This window comes from Pogoniulus pusillus, chromosome 29 (genome assembly GCF_015220805.1).
Source record: "Pogoniulus pusillus isolate bPogPus1 chromosome 29, bPogPus1.pri, whole genome shotgun sequence".
Lineage (NCBI taxonomy): Eukaryota > Metazoa > Chordata > Aves > Piciformes > Lybiidae > Pogoniulus > Pogoniulus pusillus.
The window spans coordinates 3,413,399-3,431,376 of record NC_087292.1 but is presented as its reverse complement, the minus strand read 5'-3'; the positions used below and the strand labels follow the sequence as shown (position 1 = coordinate 3,431,376).

The 17,978-nt window shown below is 53.5% G+C and overlaps 1 protein-coding gene across 3 annotated transcripts in view; it reads left to right on the top strand.

The window, feature by feature from the left end:
- The first annotated feature begins 899 nt into the window (after nt 1–899).
- The window catches only part of TOX2 (TOX high mobility group box family member 2), a 205,531-nt gene continuing 188,452 nt past the window's right edge, over nt 900–17,978 (top strand). For 2 of the 3 annotated variants that reach the window (XM_064167699.1, XM_064167696.1), the window contains exon 1: nt 900–1,088. In XM_064167699.1, the coding sequence (XP_064023769.1) occupies nt 987–1,088 (102 nt within the window). In that variant the 5' untranslated portion in view covers nt 900–986. Of the gene's footprint in view, nt 1,089–9,509; nt 9,765–17,978 lie in introns of those variants that run through there. The other variant, XM_064167698.1, reaches the window with a different exon arrangement.

Sequence of the window (17,978 nt, the reverse complement as noted above, 5' to 3'; positions counted from 1 at the left end):
TCCAGCTCCAACTCTCTGCCCTGGGCAGGGACACCCACCGCCGGGCAGGGACACCCACCGCCGGGCAGGGACACCCACCACGGGGCAGGGACACCCACCGCCGGGCAGGGACATTCACCGCCGGGCAGGGACACCCACCACCGGGCAGGGACATCCACCGCCGGGCAGGGACACCCACCACGGGGCAGGGACACCCACCGCCGGGCAGGGACATTCACCGCCGGGCAGGGACACCCACCACCGGGCAGGGACATCCACCGCCGGGCGGGGACACCCACCGCCGGGCAGGGACACCCGCCGCCGGGCAGGGACACCCACCACGGGGCAGGGACACCCACCGCCGGGCAGGGACATTCACCGCCGGGCAGGGACACCCACCACCGGGCGGGGACACCCACCGCCGGGCGGGGACACCCGCCGCCGGGCAGGGACACCCGCCGCCGGGCAGGGACACCCACCGCCGGGCAGGGACATCCACCGCCGGGCAGGGACATCCACCGCCGGGCAGAGACACCCACCGCCGGGCAGGGACACCCACCGCCGGACGGGCTGCTCGGAGGCCCCATCCAGCCTGGCCTTAACGAAGCTGCTTCCCACCGTGCTGTGCCCCGAGCAGGCCAAGGCCGGGCAGGCTGCTCCGCTAAGGAGCACAGGAGATGTGACAGCGAGCGGGGCGCGGCGTGGCAGCCGCGCTGTCGGGTCGCCGGGGCCAGGGGGAACGTCCCGGGGGGACTCTGGCCGCGCCGCCCCGCGGTGCCCGTGCGGGTGTGTGTGTGTGCGTGGTGGGGGGGGGGCGCCCGGCCGCCGTGGGGAGCCGCCCGGCCCCGCCGCGAACAATAGCGGCCCGGCGCGGGGCGGTGCGGAGCGGGGCGGGCCGGGGGCCGCCGCCCGCCCTCTCCCCGCCCCCCGCGCCAGAGGCACCGCCGCCGCCGCAGCCGGGTCCATGCCCGCTGAAGCCCCCGCCTGCCGCCGTCCGCAGCCCCGGCATGGACGTTAGGTTTTACCCCTCCGCCCCCACGGCCGTGGGCTCGCTGCCCGGTGCCGACCCCACTTGCCTCGGCCCGCTGGATTATTATCACTGTAACAAGGTACTGGTGCTGCGGGGAGGGGGTGCCGCGGAGCGGGGGTGGGGGAGCGATGCTGGAAAGAGGGCGGCGGTGCTCGGCGGGGCTGCCCGGGAGGCTTTGCTCGGTGCGTCCCGCAACTTCTCCGTGGGGATGGGAAGAGAGGAAGGAAGGAAAGTGCCGGCGGCTTCCAGCTCCTGCGGGAGGGAATTTTGAAAGTGATCCGGAACAGGAGCGGGGGAAGCCGTCGGGTCCCCGCTCTGGACCGGCACCGACCCTGGCCCCAGCGCCGCGGGGCGTGGGGAGCCCGAGCCGCGGGCGCTGCCCGGCGGGGCAGGCAGGGGGCTGCCGGCGGGGCTGAGCGAGTTGTTTGTCTGCTCGCTTCCAGCGCTCCTCTTCGTTAACGTTTTCCCTCCGCTCGACGCGGTGCCCGCTGGTCTGCGTGCCGTGGCTGCTGTCGGGGGCTTCGGTGGTTGTTGTTCACTGGTTTGTTTTGCACCTTCTCGGCTGGGCTGGGGCCGGCGGCACCTCCGGAGCGGGGCTCTGGTTCGGTCACCCACCTGCCTGCGGTGCCCGGCCCAAGTGCGCCCAGCCTCGGGTCCGGGGGATGCGTGTGTCCCCCCCCCAGGACCAAAGCACGGCAAGGAAACCTCCCTAACCCTCATTTCCCCGCTCGCTGCGTCTGCGAGGGGAAGCACCAACCCCTGGTCCTGGGAGAGAGACCCGCAGCGGGGTAGCTGAGAACGCTGGAGCTGCAAAAGGGGATTTCCTTCTACCCCGGAGAAGAAGCTAAGGGGATTGATGCTCTACTTGAGGGATAAAGAGTTCCCTGCCGATATCGCCTTCCTCGCCTGTGGGTGACGAGTGCTGATGTTTCAGCAACAAAGCCCTCGGAGCCGTTTGGAGCCACGATCAGCTCCAAGACAGAGCGCAGGCAGCATTCTCCTGGGCCAGAGTTGGGCGCTTGCCTTGAGGGGAGGAAAAAAAGTTAATAAAGGGGGGAAATGAGCTTCTTCGTCGGGGCTGTGGCTCAGGATGTCCTCATCTCATCTCGCTGTTGTGATACGTGGAGATGGAACTCTGGAGGAGCAAGCGGAGGGCTTCCTAGATGCAGCGAATTAATCTTTCTGTCTCCATAGGTGTATTTAACTGTTCCCTGTCATTTGGGCCATTTATCTCTTTTTATTAAGTTGTGGCAAACCTAATGGTTCTCGTTTGGTTTGAGGCGCCTGATTGTACTGAAAAGGAGACAACTTCAATTGATTTCTTCTTACCGCCAGATTCAAACTGGTTCGTTATCCTTTGCCGTTGCTCTTAAAACGTTCGGTGTGCCCTTAAAATGCTTTAGGAGGAGCCTGGGAGCAGGTCGGATATGTCAGTTGATGAAGCGAGTGTGTGCCTCTAGGAACTGCTGCAGCCCCCCCCACCCCCCTACCCCCAGCAACCCTCCGATCCTGCTGCTTCAGGAGCTCGATTTTACCAAGAAGTTGTTAGATGTGGACACGGTTTAGTTCTCTTTCCAGTTTCCAGTCGGGGCACGTAGTGCTGCTGGCCCATGCTGTGGGGCTGCATGGTGGCAGGGTCCACCTTCGCATCCCCCCAGCAGAGCCTTGGGGTGCATGGGGGCCCCACGTCAGCAGCTCATCCGTGGCCTGAATCCCGGAGATTAGTCCCGGATTAGGCGGTGGCCATCGATCAGCAGGTCTTTGCTGCGGCTCGGCGCTGCGGATGGGGCAGCTGAAGGAGATCTTCTCTTCGGGGTCTCCAGCCAGTGCAGCCCCAGGGAAGGAGAGGGAGAGTTTCAGTGCTGGTCAGGGTGGATGGGACACTGGAGAGGAGCACCCCAGGTGCTGACCACTGCCACCAGATGCTGCTGTTGTCACTGCTACAGAGGATCTTAAGGCAGCGGGAGGAAGAAAGGAAGTGACTTACCCTTTTCTGATATTCAAGGCTCTTTTTTCCCTCCTCTTCTTTTCTTTTCTGAGTTATCAAATGTCATTTGCTCATGCACACTGGTGCACGTTTGTCTGCAGGGTGAGGCTGCTGGAACGGAGCCAGAAATGAAATGGGTTTGACTTTGTTTTCCTAGCTCAATGCAGTGGTTAACTTCAGCATCAAAACATGGCCCAGCGCGGAGGAGGCAGAGGTACCTCCTGCAGCTTCTGCTTAAGAGAACTCTGCTGATGTGGGGTGATGTATGGCTGAGGATTGCCACCAACCTTGTGCCTGCTACGGAGAGCACTGTCAGAGCACACCCAGTTCCTGGAGTCACTCTGGGAAACTCCAAATACTCACACCAGTTCCAACCCCATCGCTTCTGACCAGTGCTGCTGGCTCAGCCTAGAGCCAGGCCGAGACAGTGTCTGCCTCACAACACTTCTGCTTGAAAAACCTTGAGAGGAAGGTAGGGTGGGCTGGAAAAATCAGACATTCTCCCACTATCACATCCAAGTATCCCGGATGAAATCTATCTCTGGGAAGGACCTGGGCAAGGAGCATTTACAGCTCCTCCTGCTTCACTGCTTCAAATTAAAGGGCTCGTTTTGGTCAGGATTGGATTATTCCTTTTCTTCCCCTCCTAAAGGGCTGCTTTCTTTATTTCTTTATTTTGAGAGGAGGCAAAGAAGCAGGGAAAGAGAACGATGCGGTGCCACTGCGTATAAATAACCGGCTGAGAGCTCGGCAGAGCCCTGCTCCTGCACCCATCACCCGCCAGCCTGCTGAAGAGATGTGCTTCAGCCCCGAGCCTGCTGAAACGCTGATGGAATCGTTGTGTGCACTTAGTGAACACGATAGTGCTACCCCGAGGGAGGGCTCGGATCCCGCCTGCGCGCCGCAGCCAGCCACCCGCTCCTCGGCGCAGCTACAGAGGTGCCTGCTGCCCAGCGGCGTTTCCCTTTTTAAAAGGACAAGGGATGTTTTAGAGGGATAATGAAATGGGAGCAGATGCTCAGCCAACACCTCCCCAGAAAGGGTTTGGGGTTTTTTCCACCCTTTCCGTCATCGTTTTCAGAGCCGTCGGGAAGAACTGGTGGTGGGGAGCGAGGCAATGGACATTCATGGGTGGATGATGGAGCAAGGGGATGAACACTCATGGGTGGGCCATGGAGTCCATCATACTCAAGCAGGTAGAATGAGAAGGAGCCTTTCCCTCTGCTGACTGCATTTGGTGAGGAGTTTTTTATGCTGGTGGCATCAAAACAGGGGGAAAAGGGATTCTCACCTAAACCAGTCCCCATCATGACGGGGGGTGATGCTGTGGCAGCTGGGAAGAGAGGCCAGCCCCAAACTTCCCACTGCCTGGGGACCTGCTACTCGCAGCCTGGAGGAGTGGTGCTCCTTGGCAGGAGTTCTAGGTTGCACTGATCTCAGCCCCAGGTGCAGGGGTGATGAGGAGCACCACCTTGCTGGAGCCACCCGACAGCCTCACATCACAGCAAGCATTTCCCAGCCTGGGATGCTGGCTCCTCACCTCCTCCCCATGGGCTGGATCCAGGAGCTGCTCCATTGCTGGGACTTTTCAGGAGAAACAGGTCTTGTGTGTCAGGTTGTGGCTGCACAAAGGCCCCAAGGAACAGGGGAGGTTCAGCTGGAGGTGTTACCACCTCTGCGAGGAGCCCTTGTCCAAAGTGGCACCCATCTCTGTCGTCAGTCAGCTTAGCCATGCTGAAGGGAGTGCTTACCTCCATTTTGGATTCCTCTTTTAAATCTGTGTCTAAAGCCTCTTTCTCTACTCCCTCTGGCCTTTTTCCTGGGGCCTTTGTACCTGCTGCAGACTCCCCCTGCTGCTTCCTTGCTGGGGCTGAGGAGCTTTCACTATGCCTCGCTGCTGCCTGGGTGTTGTGATGGTGTTAGAAGGCAAAGCAGAATGTTCCTGCGCCGTGTAAGGGGATCGTTGGTCTATGGGGAAATATTCTCACATCCTTCTAGTTGCTTCATGAAAATTTGGGAATTTTCCCCACCTAAATTCTGGGGAGACTCTTTGCATCTTTATTTCACAATAAGGAAACCATGGGGAAAAAAAAACAAGACATAAACAGGATCTCGTCCTGCTCCTAGCTCAGCTTTAGCAACAGGATCTCTTGTGCTGGTGGATGTACCAGCATGGAAAGCTATTCCCAGATTTTGAATCATGTGAGTAGTCCAAGGCTGTACAGGAGGGAGTTCTTCCTTCTTAGCCCAGGCAAAATTGCTTTTGCAGGGGAGGCACACAGCAGGAATCCTGCCTGAGCGCTGCGCCGGGTGCGGTTTCACGCAATGCAAGCAGCGATGCTGTGCCGTGCTGCAGGAGGACTGATCCTGCTCCCTGCTCCCTAGGGACAACTTTGGGGAGTGAATTTACATCTCCCTGTTCTTCCTGCAGAAATAAATTTAAGTAGAAATTCTTTTTCAGTGGCTTCTGGTGTTTTGATGCTCAGACTTGGTTAGCACGATGCCTAATTTCCACTTAGAGCAATGATTGAGGAGGAGGAGGAGGAGGTAGAAGAGGAGGACCCAGCCTGGGTATACTTAATCCTTGCAGGTCCAGCAGAATGCTGTGACACTGGGAGTGTCCCTGATCCTTGAGAACCTCCAACATCTCCAGTAGCTGATGGGGGAATACATCCTGGGGAGCCCTGTCAATGCCTGTAGCGTTTCTATGGGATTCAACAGCGCCATCACGACTTGTCCCTGCGATCTTCCTAACGGGGCTCTGCAGCTCCACTTCTCCAAGCCTTTTAGGCTGATAAATGGACACAAACTCTTTTGCCCAGTGCACTGTCATAAATTATGGATAATTCACATCTCCTAGTCATGAGATGAGAATTAATCTGCAACCAATGCTCTCCTCTTCTTTTGAGAACCCTTCAGAAATGGCATCTGAGCTGAGAGTAGGAGCCCAGGTCGATGCAGCGAACATTCTGGTTTGGTTTGACTTGTTACCATCAATTGTACATGGCAGTGATAAACACAGACCCCTTTTTTTCATCATTTGAACTGGAAGAGAAAATATATTCTTTTCCTTTTCTTTCTTTTATTGTCTTCTTGCTTTCTAAGCCAACTCTTGTTTTGAAGTGGTGGAAATCTTCCTTTGGAGATGGAGGAATTTGGATGGAGAACAAAGTCAGGCAAATTGATAATTTGGGGCCCAGTTTATTCTCGTTTGGCAGGCAGCTCCTCATGATTTGCAAATGTGGATGGGTTTTTAGGCCCTGAATATGGGCAGGGGCTTCCTCTGAAAAGTGAGCTCCTCAGAGGGTCAAGCCTGCGTTCTCCAGAGTGATCTTGGAGGGGTTGTGCAGCAGAGAGCATTTGAAGCTCTGTTTTGCCTTGGGCTTTAAGTCAGGGCTTGGGAGCTAAATAATGAATGTGCATCCATTCACAGAAACTGTTGTTCTCTCTGGATGCACCCAGGGAAGGCTTTCATCTGGTTGGGTTTGGAACAATGGGAGGAGACTGGCCTGACTTCTCTATAGGGATGTGTTGTTTGGGGCTGATCCTGAATAACCTTGTTGAGGGCCTGATCTGTGAGAGTCCCTGTAGCAGAGGAGGCATCAAGAGGCCAACATTCAGGATCAAAGTGTTTCAAGTTTGTTCTGATTTGATTGTTAATTGGAATGTTGTCCTCTAAATCAGTGGTTCAAAGTGTGTTACACTGCCCCGACCTGCAATAAGGGAAGGATCTCATCAATGCTGATCGATGTCTAAAGGGTGAATGTCAGGAGCATGGACCTAGACTCTTCTCAGGGGTGTCCAGGGACAGGACAAGAGGCAATGAACACAAACTGCAGCTCAGGTTATTCCACATAAACATAAGAGAAAACTTCTTCATTGTGAGGGTGCCAGAGCCCTGAAACAGGCTGCCCAGAGAGGTTGTGGAGTCTCTCTCTCTTTGAAGAGATTCCAAACTCACCTGGATGTGTTCCTGGATGATTTACTCAGGGTGATCCTGCTTTGGTCAGGGGGAGGCTGGACTGAATGATCTTCACAGGTCCCTTCCAACCCCTACCATGCCATGATTCTGTGGTAAATCTACAAACAGCTCTGGGCTTATTGCAAGCATGCAACAGGCACCAGGATCCATTCGTGCATCCCTAACAGAGAAGACATTCCATTGATAAGTTGTGTTTTGCTTGTAACAGACCCAGAGCATCCTGTAGCTTATAGACTCATGGAGCTGTGGAGTCTCCCTCTCTGGAGATACTCAAAACCCTCCTGCATGCATTCCTGTGTGATCTGCTGTAGGTGATCCTGCTCTGGCAGGGGGGTTGGTCTGGATGAGCTTTGGAGATCCCTTCCAGCCCCTGGCATTCTGTGGTTCTGTGAATCATGGATTTGTTTCAGTTGGAAGAGACCTTTAAGATCATCGAATCCAACCTTGTGCTCGTGTGGCACTTGGCTGACACTGGCTGAGGGCAGTGGGGAGAGCTCCTGCGAGCCCTGCAGAGCTCTTCCAGGGCCTTGCTTTTGCTGCTTGTCAGAACGAGCACAGCAGGTCCCTTTCCTGGTTGTTGGTGTTACCATCCTGGTACTTCTGCAGCATCTGAAGGAAAAAAAAAGTCTCTATTGTCTGGGTTGGCACAATGCCAGGCACAGCTCCAGGCTGGGTGGGGAATGGCTGAGAACAGCCCTGAGGAACAGGACCTGGGGGTCTGGGGTGAGGAAAAGCTCAACAGGAGCCTGCAGTGTGAGTGCAGCCCAGACACAACCCTGTGCTGGGCTGCAGCCAGAGCAGTGTGGGCACAGGGCAAGGGAGGGGATTCTGCCCCTTGGCTCTGCTCTCCTCACACCCCACCTGCAGTCCTGGGGGCAGTTCTGCAGCCCCAAGCACAAGCAGCACATGGAAGTGTTGGAGCCAGTGCAGAGGAGGCCATCAAGATGCTGAGAGGGCTGCAGCAGCTCTGCTGTGAGCACAGGCTGAGAGAGTTGGGGCTGTGCAGTCTGGAGAGAAGGCTTGGAGGAGACCTTGGAGTGGCCTTGCAGGATCTGAAGGAGGCTCCAGGAGGGCTGGGGAGGGACTATTGACAAGGTCTGGTAATAACAGGACAAGGAGGAATGTGTTTAGTGTGACAGAGAAGAGATTGAAAGTGGATGTTAGGAAGAAGTTGTTTGCAGTGAGGGTGGTGAGAGACTGGCACAGGCTGCCCAGAGAGGCTGTGGCTGCTCCCTCCCTGGAGGTGTTCAAGGCCAGGTTGGATGAGTCCTTGAGCAACCTGTTCTAGTGGGAGGTGTCCCTGCCTGTGGCAAGGAGTTGGAACTGGCTGAGCTTTGAGGTCCCTTCCAACCTAAACCATTCTATGAGTCTATCAAAAGTTGTCCTGAGAACAAAGCTGGAAATGGGTAGATTCAGACTGGATGTTAGGAAGAAGTTCTTTACCATGAGACTGGTGAGACCCTGGAACAGGTTGCCCAGGAAGGTGGTCGAGGCCCCATCCCTGGAGGTGTTCATGGCCAGGCTGGATAGGCTCTGGCCAGCCTGCTCTCGTGTGAGGTGTCCCTGCCCATGGCAGGGGGTTGGAACTGGCTGATCCTTGTGGTCCCTTCCAACCCTGACTGATTCTATGATCCTGCCTTCACTTTGCCCCTCCCCACTGCTGCACATGAGGGGCAGGATTGCTTTATCCTATCCAACTGCCCAATTTCTCCATGCTCCCTTCGTGCTCCTCTCTTTCTGTGGCTTGGTTTGGGGCTTGTTTTGCCGTGTGGCTGTTTCTTGTTGGTTGTCCTTTCTTTTCTTAACAAAATGAGCTCTAAATGCTTTTCCCATAAGCTGGGTTATATCTTTCAGCAGAAATGAAGCATATAATTGTGTTTTCCTAGCAGCTCTACATGAAAACTAAGTTATTGTGCTGCTAATGTGTTTTCCTTGACGGTTTTCCATCCAGCAAGTGCGAGGCTTCTGTCTGAAGCTGCTGTGTGCCACTTTCTCTGCCTCAGCTCTAGACTTTGGACACTGGAATGGGCTGCCCAGGGAGGTGGTGGAGTCGCCGTCCCTGGGGCAGTTCAAGGCAAGGTTGGACGTGGCACTTGGTGCCATGGTCTGGCCTTGAGCTCTGTGCTAAAGGGTTGGACTTGATGATCTGTGAGGTCTCTTCCCACCCTGATGATACTGTGATACTGTGACTTTTCTGCTGCACTTCCAAAGTCGGGGCTGAGTGCGAACCCAGCTTTGATTCCCCCAAGTCCTAACTGGAGGCTTGAGCTCTAATGTTCCACCTCTGTGATGTTACACACACATTTTCACAGTATCATCAGGGCTGGAAGAGACCTCACAGATCATCAAGTCCAACCCTTTACCACAGAGCTAATTAAAGCTCACACCTGGGCACACACAGCTCAGCTGCAGGGCAGGGCGGGGGAGGAGAAATCCCACCCCAAAACGTCCCAATCAAAGCAGCCTTTAAACCCACCCCCAGCGACTGGGAGCAGCATCGAATTGCTTCGGTTTGCACTTCTAGGACTCGATGCCAATGTTTTAATCCTCTGCATCCCCTTCCCGTTGTTTGCCTGGGTGGGTTTGGCTCGGTGGATGTCATTTCTCCTTCGAGGAGCTGGCACTGCCTGCGTGCAGGCAGCGTCCCTGAGTTGTGCCGCGGAGCATCTCTCCTCCAGCTCCTCCACCATCCTCTTTTGCGTAGACTGCTTCACCTCAGCAGATGTAATTAAGCCTCTTCCTGACGACAGCGTGAGTTCAGCTGGGCTCTGTGGCAAACCTCTTAGGTAAGTGTTACGTGTAGGGCTCTGGACCAGTAATTGTTGCCATGGAAAGATCGTTTGAGCTGGTTTTGATGCTGCTTGCCACCCGTGGCTACTGGGGAACCTTATCTGCAGAAATTGGGCCACTCTTGGTCTGAGGCAGTTTCCTGACCTCTTAACTATAGCCTGTGTGCAGGAGGTTGGGCTGGGTTTGAAATGTAGTGTGCTGGTTTGAGCCTAGCTGGGATATGTGGGTGAGAAGAATTGGACTGTAGGCTGTGAAAAGGAGCCAATGGTGATGGCTGCTGCACTCACAGGCTTGCTGAGATGGATAAAAACAAGAACATAAGCACAGATAACAGAGTTGCTCTCTGGGGCTGCATGAACTTCTCTCTCTAACCTAACTTGCTGCCTGACTAATCCATCTGCTTCCTAACCCCCCTGGCTGACTCTCCAAACTCTCTTTGAACATAAGGAGTAAGTTAGAGGGGTGGGAGGGTGGTTGGGAGCCCCTCCTGGGGACTCTGGTTTCTGAGAGGGCTGCTGTGTTTCTGTATTACTTTTTAACTGGTGTATTTCTGTATAGAGCTGTAGAGATTGTAAATACTGTTGAGGTGCTGGAAGGTCTCCAGAGAAGGGTGACAAAGCTGGAGAAAAGCCTGGAACACAAACCTGACCAGGAGAGGCTGAGGGAGCTGGGGTTGTGCAGCCTGCAGCAGAGGAGGCTCAGGGCAGAGCTCATTGCTGTCTGCAACTCCCTGAAGGGTAGGGTTGGGCTTTGCTCCCAGGCAATCAGCAGTAGAACGAGGGGACACAGCCTCAAGCTGTGCCAGGGCAGGTCTAGGCTGGATGTGAGGAGGAAGTTGCTGGCAGAGAGAGTGATTGGCATTGGAATGGGCTGCCCAGGGAGGTGGTGGAGTGGCCATGGCTGGAGGTGTTGCAGCCAAGCCTGGCTGGGGCACTTAGTGCCATGGTCTGGTTGGTTGGGCAGGGCTGGGTGCTAGGTTGGGCTGGCTGAGCTCGGAGCTCTCTGCCAACCTATTTGTTTCTGTTTTGTGCTGAGCTGTAAGTATAAAGCTTCATTCAATTCCCAGTGGCTGAGCCTAGTCTGGATGATTTTAAGAGGGGGGGGAGGTAACACCCAAACCATCACCTGTAGCTATTGTCATTTTGTGGTAGTGCTTTAAGGAGCCAGGCTCCTGCTCTCACAGTGCTTTTGTTTCTCTTCCTGTGTTTCTAAGAATCTCATTTCTTGCCAGAAGCTGGCAGAGGGGCATGGCACGAAGGGGACTTGTTCCCAAGCCGGGTGGGTGGTAAAACTTGCTGCAGCTCTGCCCTGAGCCCCTCCTCTCCTGATATTTATCCTCACTTCCTTGTAGCCTGAAGCTCTCAGCCCCATCAAGAAGGGCTGGGGCAGCTGATGCTCCAACCTGGGCATCCCTGGCTCCGCAGTGCTCAGAGAGATGGAGGAGCAAGCCCTAGGCATGCTGGCACATGCCACCTTCACCTCTGGTGATGTGCTTTTGGTCACCTAGGCTGTGTTTTGCCCTGTGGATCCTGGTGCACCTCAGCAGCAGCAAGGAGCTGGCTGTTTATTGGATTAGCTGGATCACGTTAGCAGCTTTTTCTTCCCACCAAACCTACCAATGACTCAGAGTTTCCATTCCTCTCTGGGCTCATCAGGGAGGCTCCAGCCCCTTTCTCCTGGCTGTCTGCTGCACGCTGTGCTCCTCCTCTCCTCTCCTCTCCTCTCCTCTCCTCTCCTCTCCTCTCACCTTCAGAGAAAACTCATCCTCTTCATCTCCTTCAGCTTGCAGGGTGGAGTCTGTGGTGAAGGCTGGAAGGTAAGGGCTGTGTTGTGGCTCTGCCATTTATCCTCTGTGTGAAGTGGCCTAGGTCTGTGTCTGCAGAAGCACCAGGGCATGTCAGGGTGGCCCTGGCACTTAGAGGGCATTTTTACATATAATTTGATCCATGCCAAGCTGTGAGCATCCACTGCAGGAGATTTGGGTCTCTGGAGAGGTACAAGTAGAGCCCAGGACACCTAGAAAGGCTTCTTTCTTCCAAAGATGTGGATCCTCCACGTTTATACCTATGAAAGAGTTTTACTTTCTGCTGATTCACTTTTCAGTGATTCACTTTCTAGCCCAGTTCTGTCCAGTGGTTTATTCCTGGGATCCCTCTTGGCTCTCCCTGGGAAGGTGGTAGGGCTGTATGGCTCACTGGGAGTTGTTACTCCATTTGAAAACCCTCAGGTGAAACAATTTGAATGTGAAGATTGACCTTGTGTAGAGCAGGAGAGGGAGTGGGTGCTGGTAATGAAGATCTTGGCTTCAGCTGGTGCTGGTCCCACAGCAGTTGGCTAAACTTGGCTGTTGCTAGCAGCACGCAGGCTGAGCTGCTTTCTGCCCCAGCAGCTGGGTCAGTGATGAGCTGTTTCATTCCACCCCCACTATCCTCTTTGCTTTACACCACGAGGAAGGTGCTGCCAGGGTCCCATGGATATTGGGAGGACAAAGTGGGCTGCTGGAGATTGGCTTCTCCTAGTCCAGTGCTGCTGCACCTGCAGTCCATGGGCTTTGGCTCTCCCTGGCTGATGCTGCTTGCTAGCTCTGAATGAAAAGATGTTTTGTTTCATTGCTTGCAGTTACTGAACCCTGAAATAAAGGTGTTTGGTTATTCTCTCAGTCACAAAATAAGAGTTTAGATCTATTCAGTGTTTTCCCTTTGAACAGTGGATTTTATGTGCTGAGCCATCTCAGCACAGTGTGTTTGCCACAGGTAAAAGTAGTGTTTGTAGGGAATTGGATTCCTAATCCTTGTGCCAGAAGAGGGGCAGCATGCCCTGGAGCCCATAGTGACAAGGAAAGAAACTTTGACAGCATGGACATGAGATTTATGACAACTTTAGAGAGGGGTCTGTATGGAAACACTTGAGTGAAGGATCTTGGTTTGACTGAAGGGTTGTGCTTCGTCCCAGCTTATGCAGTGGGCACAGAAAGATGTCATCTGAAGAAGAACATACAGAAATACTTGGTGTGGGGTTGAAACCTGAACCACAGATGCTGGTTGCTGCTTGTAGCACTGGGAAATATGTGTTCCCCAATAGGATTCCGCTCTCTTGCTCTGTGTCAAACCCAGAGAGGCAGCTTTCCCCCTGATGGGTTACCTTGTCTCTGAGCAGCATTCAAAGGAGAAAAAGAATGTGCTGTTGAAAATATCAAACTTCTGGGGCTGGGTGGCAGACTTCATTGCTGATAAGCATTGTTGGTTGAAGATCAAACAGCCCTTGCAGAGAAATCTTCCAGCCAGCACCGTGGATCTAACCCTGCAGCCAGAGCAGTGAGGCCAGGCCAGCTTTGTGCCATGGATGTTTAGGAACCTGCACTGGTCTGGGCTCCTTTAGCCTAGGTGGATATTGGTGACTTGGTGGCTTTCAACCTGATGAATCTGTTAAGGCTGAGATCAGTGTTTATTAGATGCTGAGGAAACCAGAGTCCTCTTTTCATTAGGTGGTAGTTTTACTATTGAGCTTTTTCCCCCTCCCTCTTTCTCCTTGTTCAGTCTGAAGAACAGAAGGCTCAGAGGAGACCTTCTGGTGGCTCTCCAGTGCATAAAGGCAGGTGGTCAGAAAGGTGAGGACAGACTTCTGAGTAAGGCCTGTGGTGGCAAGACAAGGGGTGGTGGTTTGAAACTGAAAGAGGGAGCTCCAGAGTAGAGAGAAGGGAGAATGTCTTCCCACTGAGGGTGGTAAGACCCTGCCTAAAAGAGGGAGAATTGAATAGGAGAGAAGGGAGAAACATTTGACACTCTGGCCTGCTGAGACCCCATCTTGGATACTGTGTTCAGTTTTGGGCTCCCCAGTTGCAGAGGGACAGAGATCTGCTGGAGAGGGTCCAGCGGAGGGCTGTGAGGATGATGAGGGGACAGGAGGGCATGGCTGATGAGGAGAGGCTGAGGGACCTGGGGCTGCTTAGTCTGGAGAAGAGAAGACTGAGAGGGGATTGGATCAATGTTTCTAAGTATCTGAGGGCTGCCAGGAGTGGGGGGGACAGGCTCTGCTCACTGCTCCCTGGGACAGGGCAAGGAGCAATGGGTGGAAGCTGCAGCAAAAGAGGTTCTGCCTCAACACAAGGGGGAACTTCTTTGCTGTGAGGGTCCCAGAGCCCTGGCACAGGCTGCCCAGAGAGGTTGTGGAGTCTCCTTTTGTGGAGCCTTTCCAGGCCTGTCTGGATGTGTTCCTCTGTGATCTGTGTTAGATAGGATTGTCCTGCTCTGGCAGGGGGGTTGGACTGGATGATCTCCTTGGGTCCCTTCCAACCCCTAACAACCTGTGATCCTGTGACACTGAGGGTGGTGAGACCTTGAAACAGGTTGGCCAAAGAGGTGGTAGAAGTCCCATGCCAGCAGCCATTCTAGGTGAGGTTGTTTGGGGCTCTGAACAGGCTGCTGTAGTTGCAGATGGTCCCTGCTGACTGCAGGTGAGTTGGACTCAACCTTTAAAGGTCTCTTCCCACCTCAACTTTGTGATTAAGCAAAAGCATCTGCCCAGAAGGAAGGACTGCAGGTCACAAGCAGAGCTGAAGACAAGCAGAGTGTGCTCTTTAATTAATTGACAAGCTGCATTTCTGTGTCAAGGTGGCAAATTAATTGTGGGTGGCTGTTTGCAGAGCAGATATTTCTGTCCTGGCTGTGCCAAGCAATTCACACCGAGTATTTAACTCTTTGATTTCAATCAGCCCAGAGCATAGGTTTTATGAAAGCTCTATTAAATAATTTTTTCCAACTCAGAGCTGGGCTTTTAGAAGAGAGAAAATAGCCCTGAAATGGCCATTTTAGCTTCATAAACTTGCAGCCCTTGGAGGAAGGTGGTTGGTGTGGAGTGACCTTCTTACGGGGGAGGCCAAACCCCCGGTGAGAATAACCTGGGTCATCTGTGGAAGTAAGGTGCCAGATTTTTGTGAGGGGGCAAATGAAATGAGTAGCTATGATAAAATATAATGATAAAATAGCTAAGGTTAGGAAGGGGCCTCTGGAAGTGTGTTTAAAAATCATTCCAACAGCTCCTTCTGGGATGGAGACGGCAGGAGAGGGGGAGAAAACATCGCTGTGCGGGTACCCTGAGAGTCTCTCTCTGTCGTGGTGGCAGCAGTCAAATGCTAAATAGGAAGTTTGTAATAAAAAAGGCTTTAGTTAGAATTAATAAAATGTGAAATGCCTCATTCCTTGGAAGAGAAAAAAAAAGGCACAGTAGTGCCTGAGCTTTAGAAGCACATCCTGTAGGAGCAGGGCTCCAGATTGCAGGCTCCAGAGCTGGCTCCCGCATCCTTTCCCTGCCTGTATTTCTATTCCTGGTGGAGTGCAGAGTTTCATTTATATATATATGTATAGAGATGTGTTTTTTTTTTCTGGCTGAAAAGGTCACATTGTGCAAGTTTGGGAGGAAATTAGCAGAGAGCTGAAAACAAGGGCAGCTTCAGAATTATCATCTGCTTCTCCCACTCTTGCACCTTCCCACGGCAGCAGGATGCCACCCCACGCGTGGGACTTCCCTGCTCTGCGGCTGCAGGCTCTGCTGGAGGCACATTAAGTCCCTTGGAATGTTTCTGCTGTGTCCAGCTGCAATCCTGTTTTTGTGTCAGGCTTGATAATGTTGAAGGGCTGAGTTCCTGACTGTGCGGTGCTGGGCACTAAATCAGTGCAACAGAGCCAAGTGCTCCATTTCCAGAGCAGAGGCAGGGTACTGACTGTGGTGGAATCATAGAATAGTTTGGGTTGGAAGGGAACCTTTCAAGGTCATCCAGTCCAACCCCCCTGCAGTCAGCAGGGACATCTGCCACTAGAGCAGGTTGCTCAGAGACCCAGACAACCTCATCTGGAATGATTCCAGGAATGAGGCATCTCCCACCTCTCTGGGCAACCTGTTCCAGGGTCTCACCACCCTCAGTGTCAGAAATTTCTTCCTTCTTTCCAATCTGAATCTCCCTCTTTTAGTATCCAATCATCACCCCTTGTCCTGTCACAACAGGCCCTGCTCAAAACTCTGTCCCCAGCTTTCTGATTGGCCTTCTTTAAGCACTGAAAGGCCACCAAAAGGTCTCCCTGGAGCCTTTTCTTCTCCTTGGTATTTCAGGGAATAGAAGCCCAATCCAAATGGAAAGCTGCAGTAGTCAGTGTCAAAGCAGAATGCTCATGTAATGGGAAAATCCAAGCTTGTTTCTGATTTGGACTGGATTTGAGTCACTCTAAGTCCTTCTATCCAGAACTGTCCTCTGTGAGCTGTGTGTGAAGCCATAGAATCATAGAATCAACCAGGTTGGAAGAGACCTCCAAGCTCATCCAGCCCAACCTATCCCCCAGCCCTAACCAATCAACCAGACCATGGCACTAAGTGCCTCATCCAGTCTTTTCTTGAAGACCCCCAGGGACAGTGCCTCCACCACCTCCCTGGGCAGCCCATTCCAATGCCAATCACTCTCTCTGGGAAGAACTTCCTCCTAACATCCAGCCTAGACCTACCCTGGCACAGCTTGAGACTGTGTCCCCTTGTTCTATTGCTGGTTGCCTGGGAGAAGAGGCCACCCCCCACCTGGCTACAGCCTCCCTTCAGGTAGTTGTAGACAGTAATAAGATCACCCCTGAGCCTCCTCTTCTCCAGGCTGCACACCCCCAGCTCCCTCAACCTCTCCTCATAGGATTTGTGTTCCAGGCCCCTCACCAGCTTTGTTGCCCTTCTCTGGACATGTTCCAGCACCTCAACATCTTTCTTGAATTGAGGGGCCCAGAACTGAACACAGCACTCAAGGTGTGGCCTGACCAGTGCTGAGTACAGGGGCAGAATAACCTCCCTTGTCCTGCTGCCCACACTGCTCCTGATGCAGCCCAGGATGCCATTGGCTCTCTTGGCCACCTGGGCACACTGCTGCCTCATCTTCAGCTACCATCTATCAGTACCCCCAGGTCCCTTTCCTCCTGGCTGCTCTCCAGCCACTCTGTCCCCAGCCTATAGCTCTGCTTGGGGTTGTTGTGGCCAAAGTGCAGTTCCCATCTGCAGGAAAGCACTGCACAAAGCTTTTTGTATGGGGAATGTGGATTTCAACATCCTCATGTCTTGTGGCTTTGTCTGCTGGTGTTCTGCTCAGCTGGGGCTTCTCATTTGCCCCCAGAGTTAGAAATCTGAGCTGTTGTAGAGGTAGGAGGAGCATGCTGCTGCATCTGGGGCTAGAGCTTGTGTCACTGTCATTGTGCCATGAGCACGGGGACGGTGCCAGCTTGGAAAGGATCCTCACTTGGCAATAAAAGGTTCTTAGTGAGCTGCCTCCTTGTTTAGTGCAGTTATGGCAGGAAAGCTGAGGGAACCAGAGGTTTCTGAAGAGCTGCTCTGTCTCTTCCCATCACTAGGTCACTAACCCAAGAGAGCTGAGGGAGCAGATGCCCTGAAACGGGGCTGGTGGTTGCTGTCCTGCACTCTGTGCCTGGCTGTGCACACCAATGCTGCCCCAGGTGTCAGTGAGGCACACACAGCAGGACAGGGGCTAGCTGGGCCACCTGAAACTGATGTCCTCATCCTTTTGGCCACAGCTGGAGCCACTGGAGAGATAAAAGGGTCTTCAGCTGTATCTGTTTGGGGATGAACATCACCTGCAGTGCTACTAACTCAGCAACTCCCAGGCTGAAGTGATTTAGAAGTTAGAAGGTGAAGTCTGAAGAGGCATTTCTGAGTGTGTGGCTTGTAGCTGTTGGAGCTTTGCTCAGCTTCATGGGGCTGGTTTAGCTAAGGCCATCAGTGCCTTAGCTAAACCAGGCATCACTCAGCTCTGCAATTAGGAGCTGGAGGCAGCTCAGCAGGAACTGCTCAGACCTCACAGCTTGGAGCCCTGGCTGAGACAGAATTGGAATCACAGAATTTGGACTGGAGAATCACAGAATTGGGATTGGGAAAGGCCTTTATCATCAAGTTGAATCAAGGACTGACAAGTCTTTGACTAAACCACATCCTTAAGTGCCACATCTGCACGACTCTTAAATACCTCCAGGCATAGGAACTCCACCACCTCTCCAGGCAGCCCATTCCAGTCCTTGAAAACCCTTTTCAGTGAAGAAATTCTTCCTAATATCCAATCTAAACTTCCCTTGGCACAACTTGAGCCCATCTCCTCCTGTCCTATCACTTGTTACTTGCTTAACAGGCTGACCCTTGCCTTTCTCTACCCTCAAGGGAGCTGTAGAGTGCCAGAA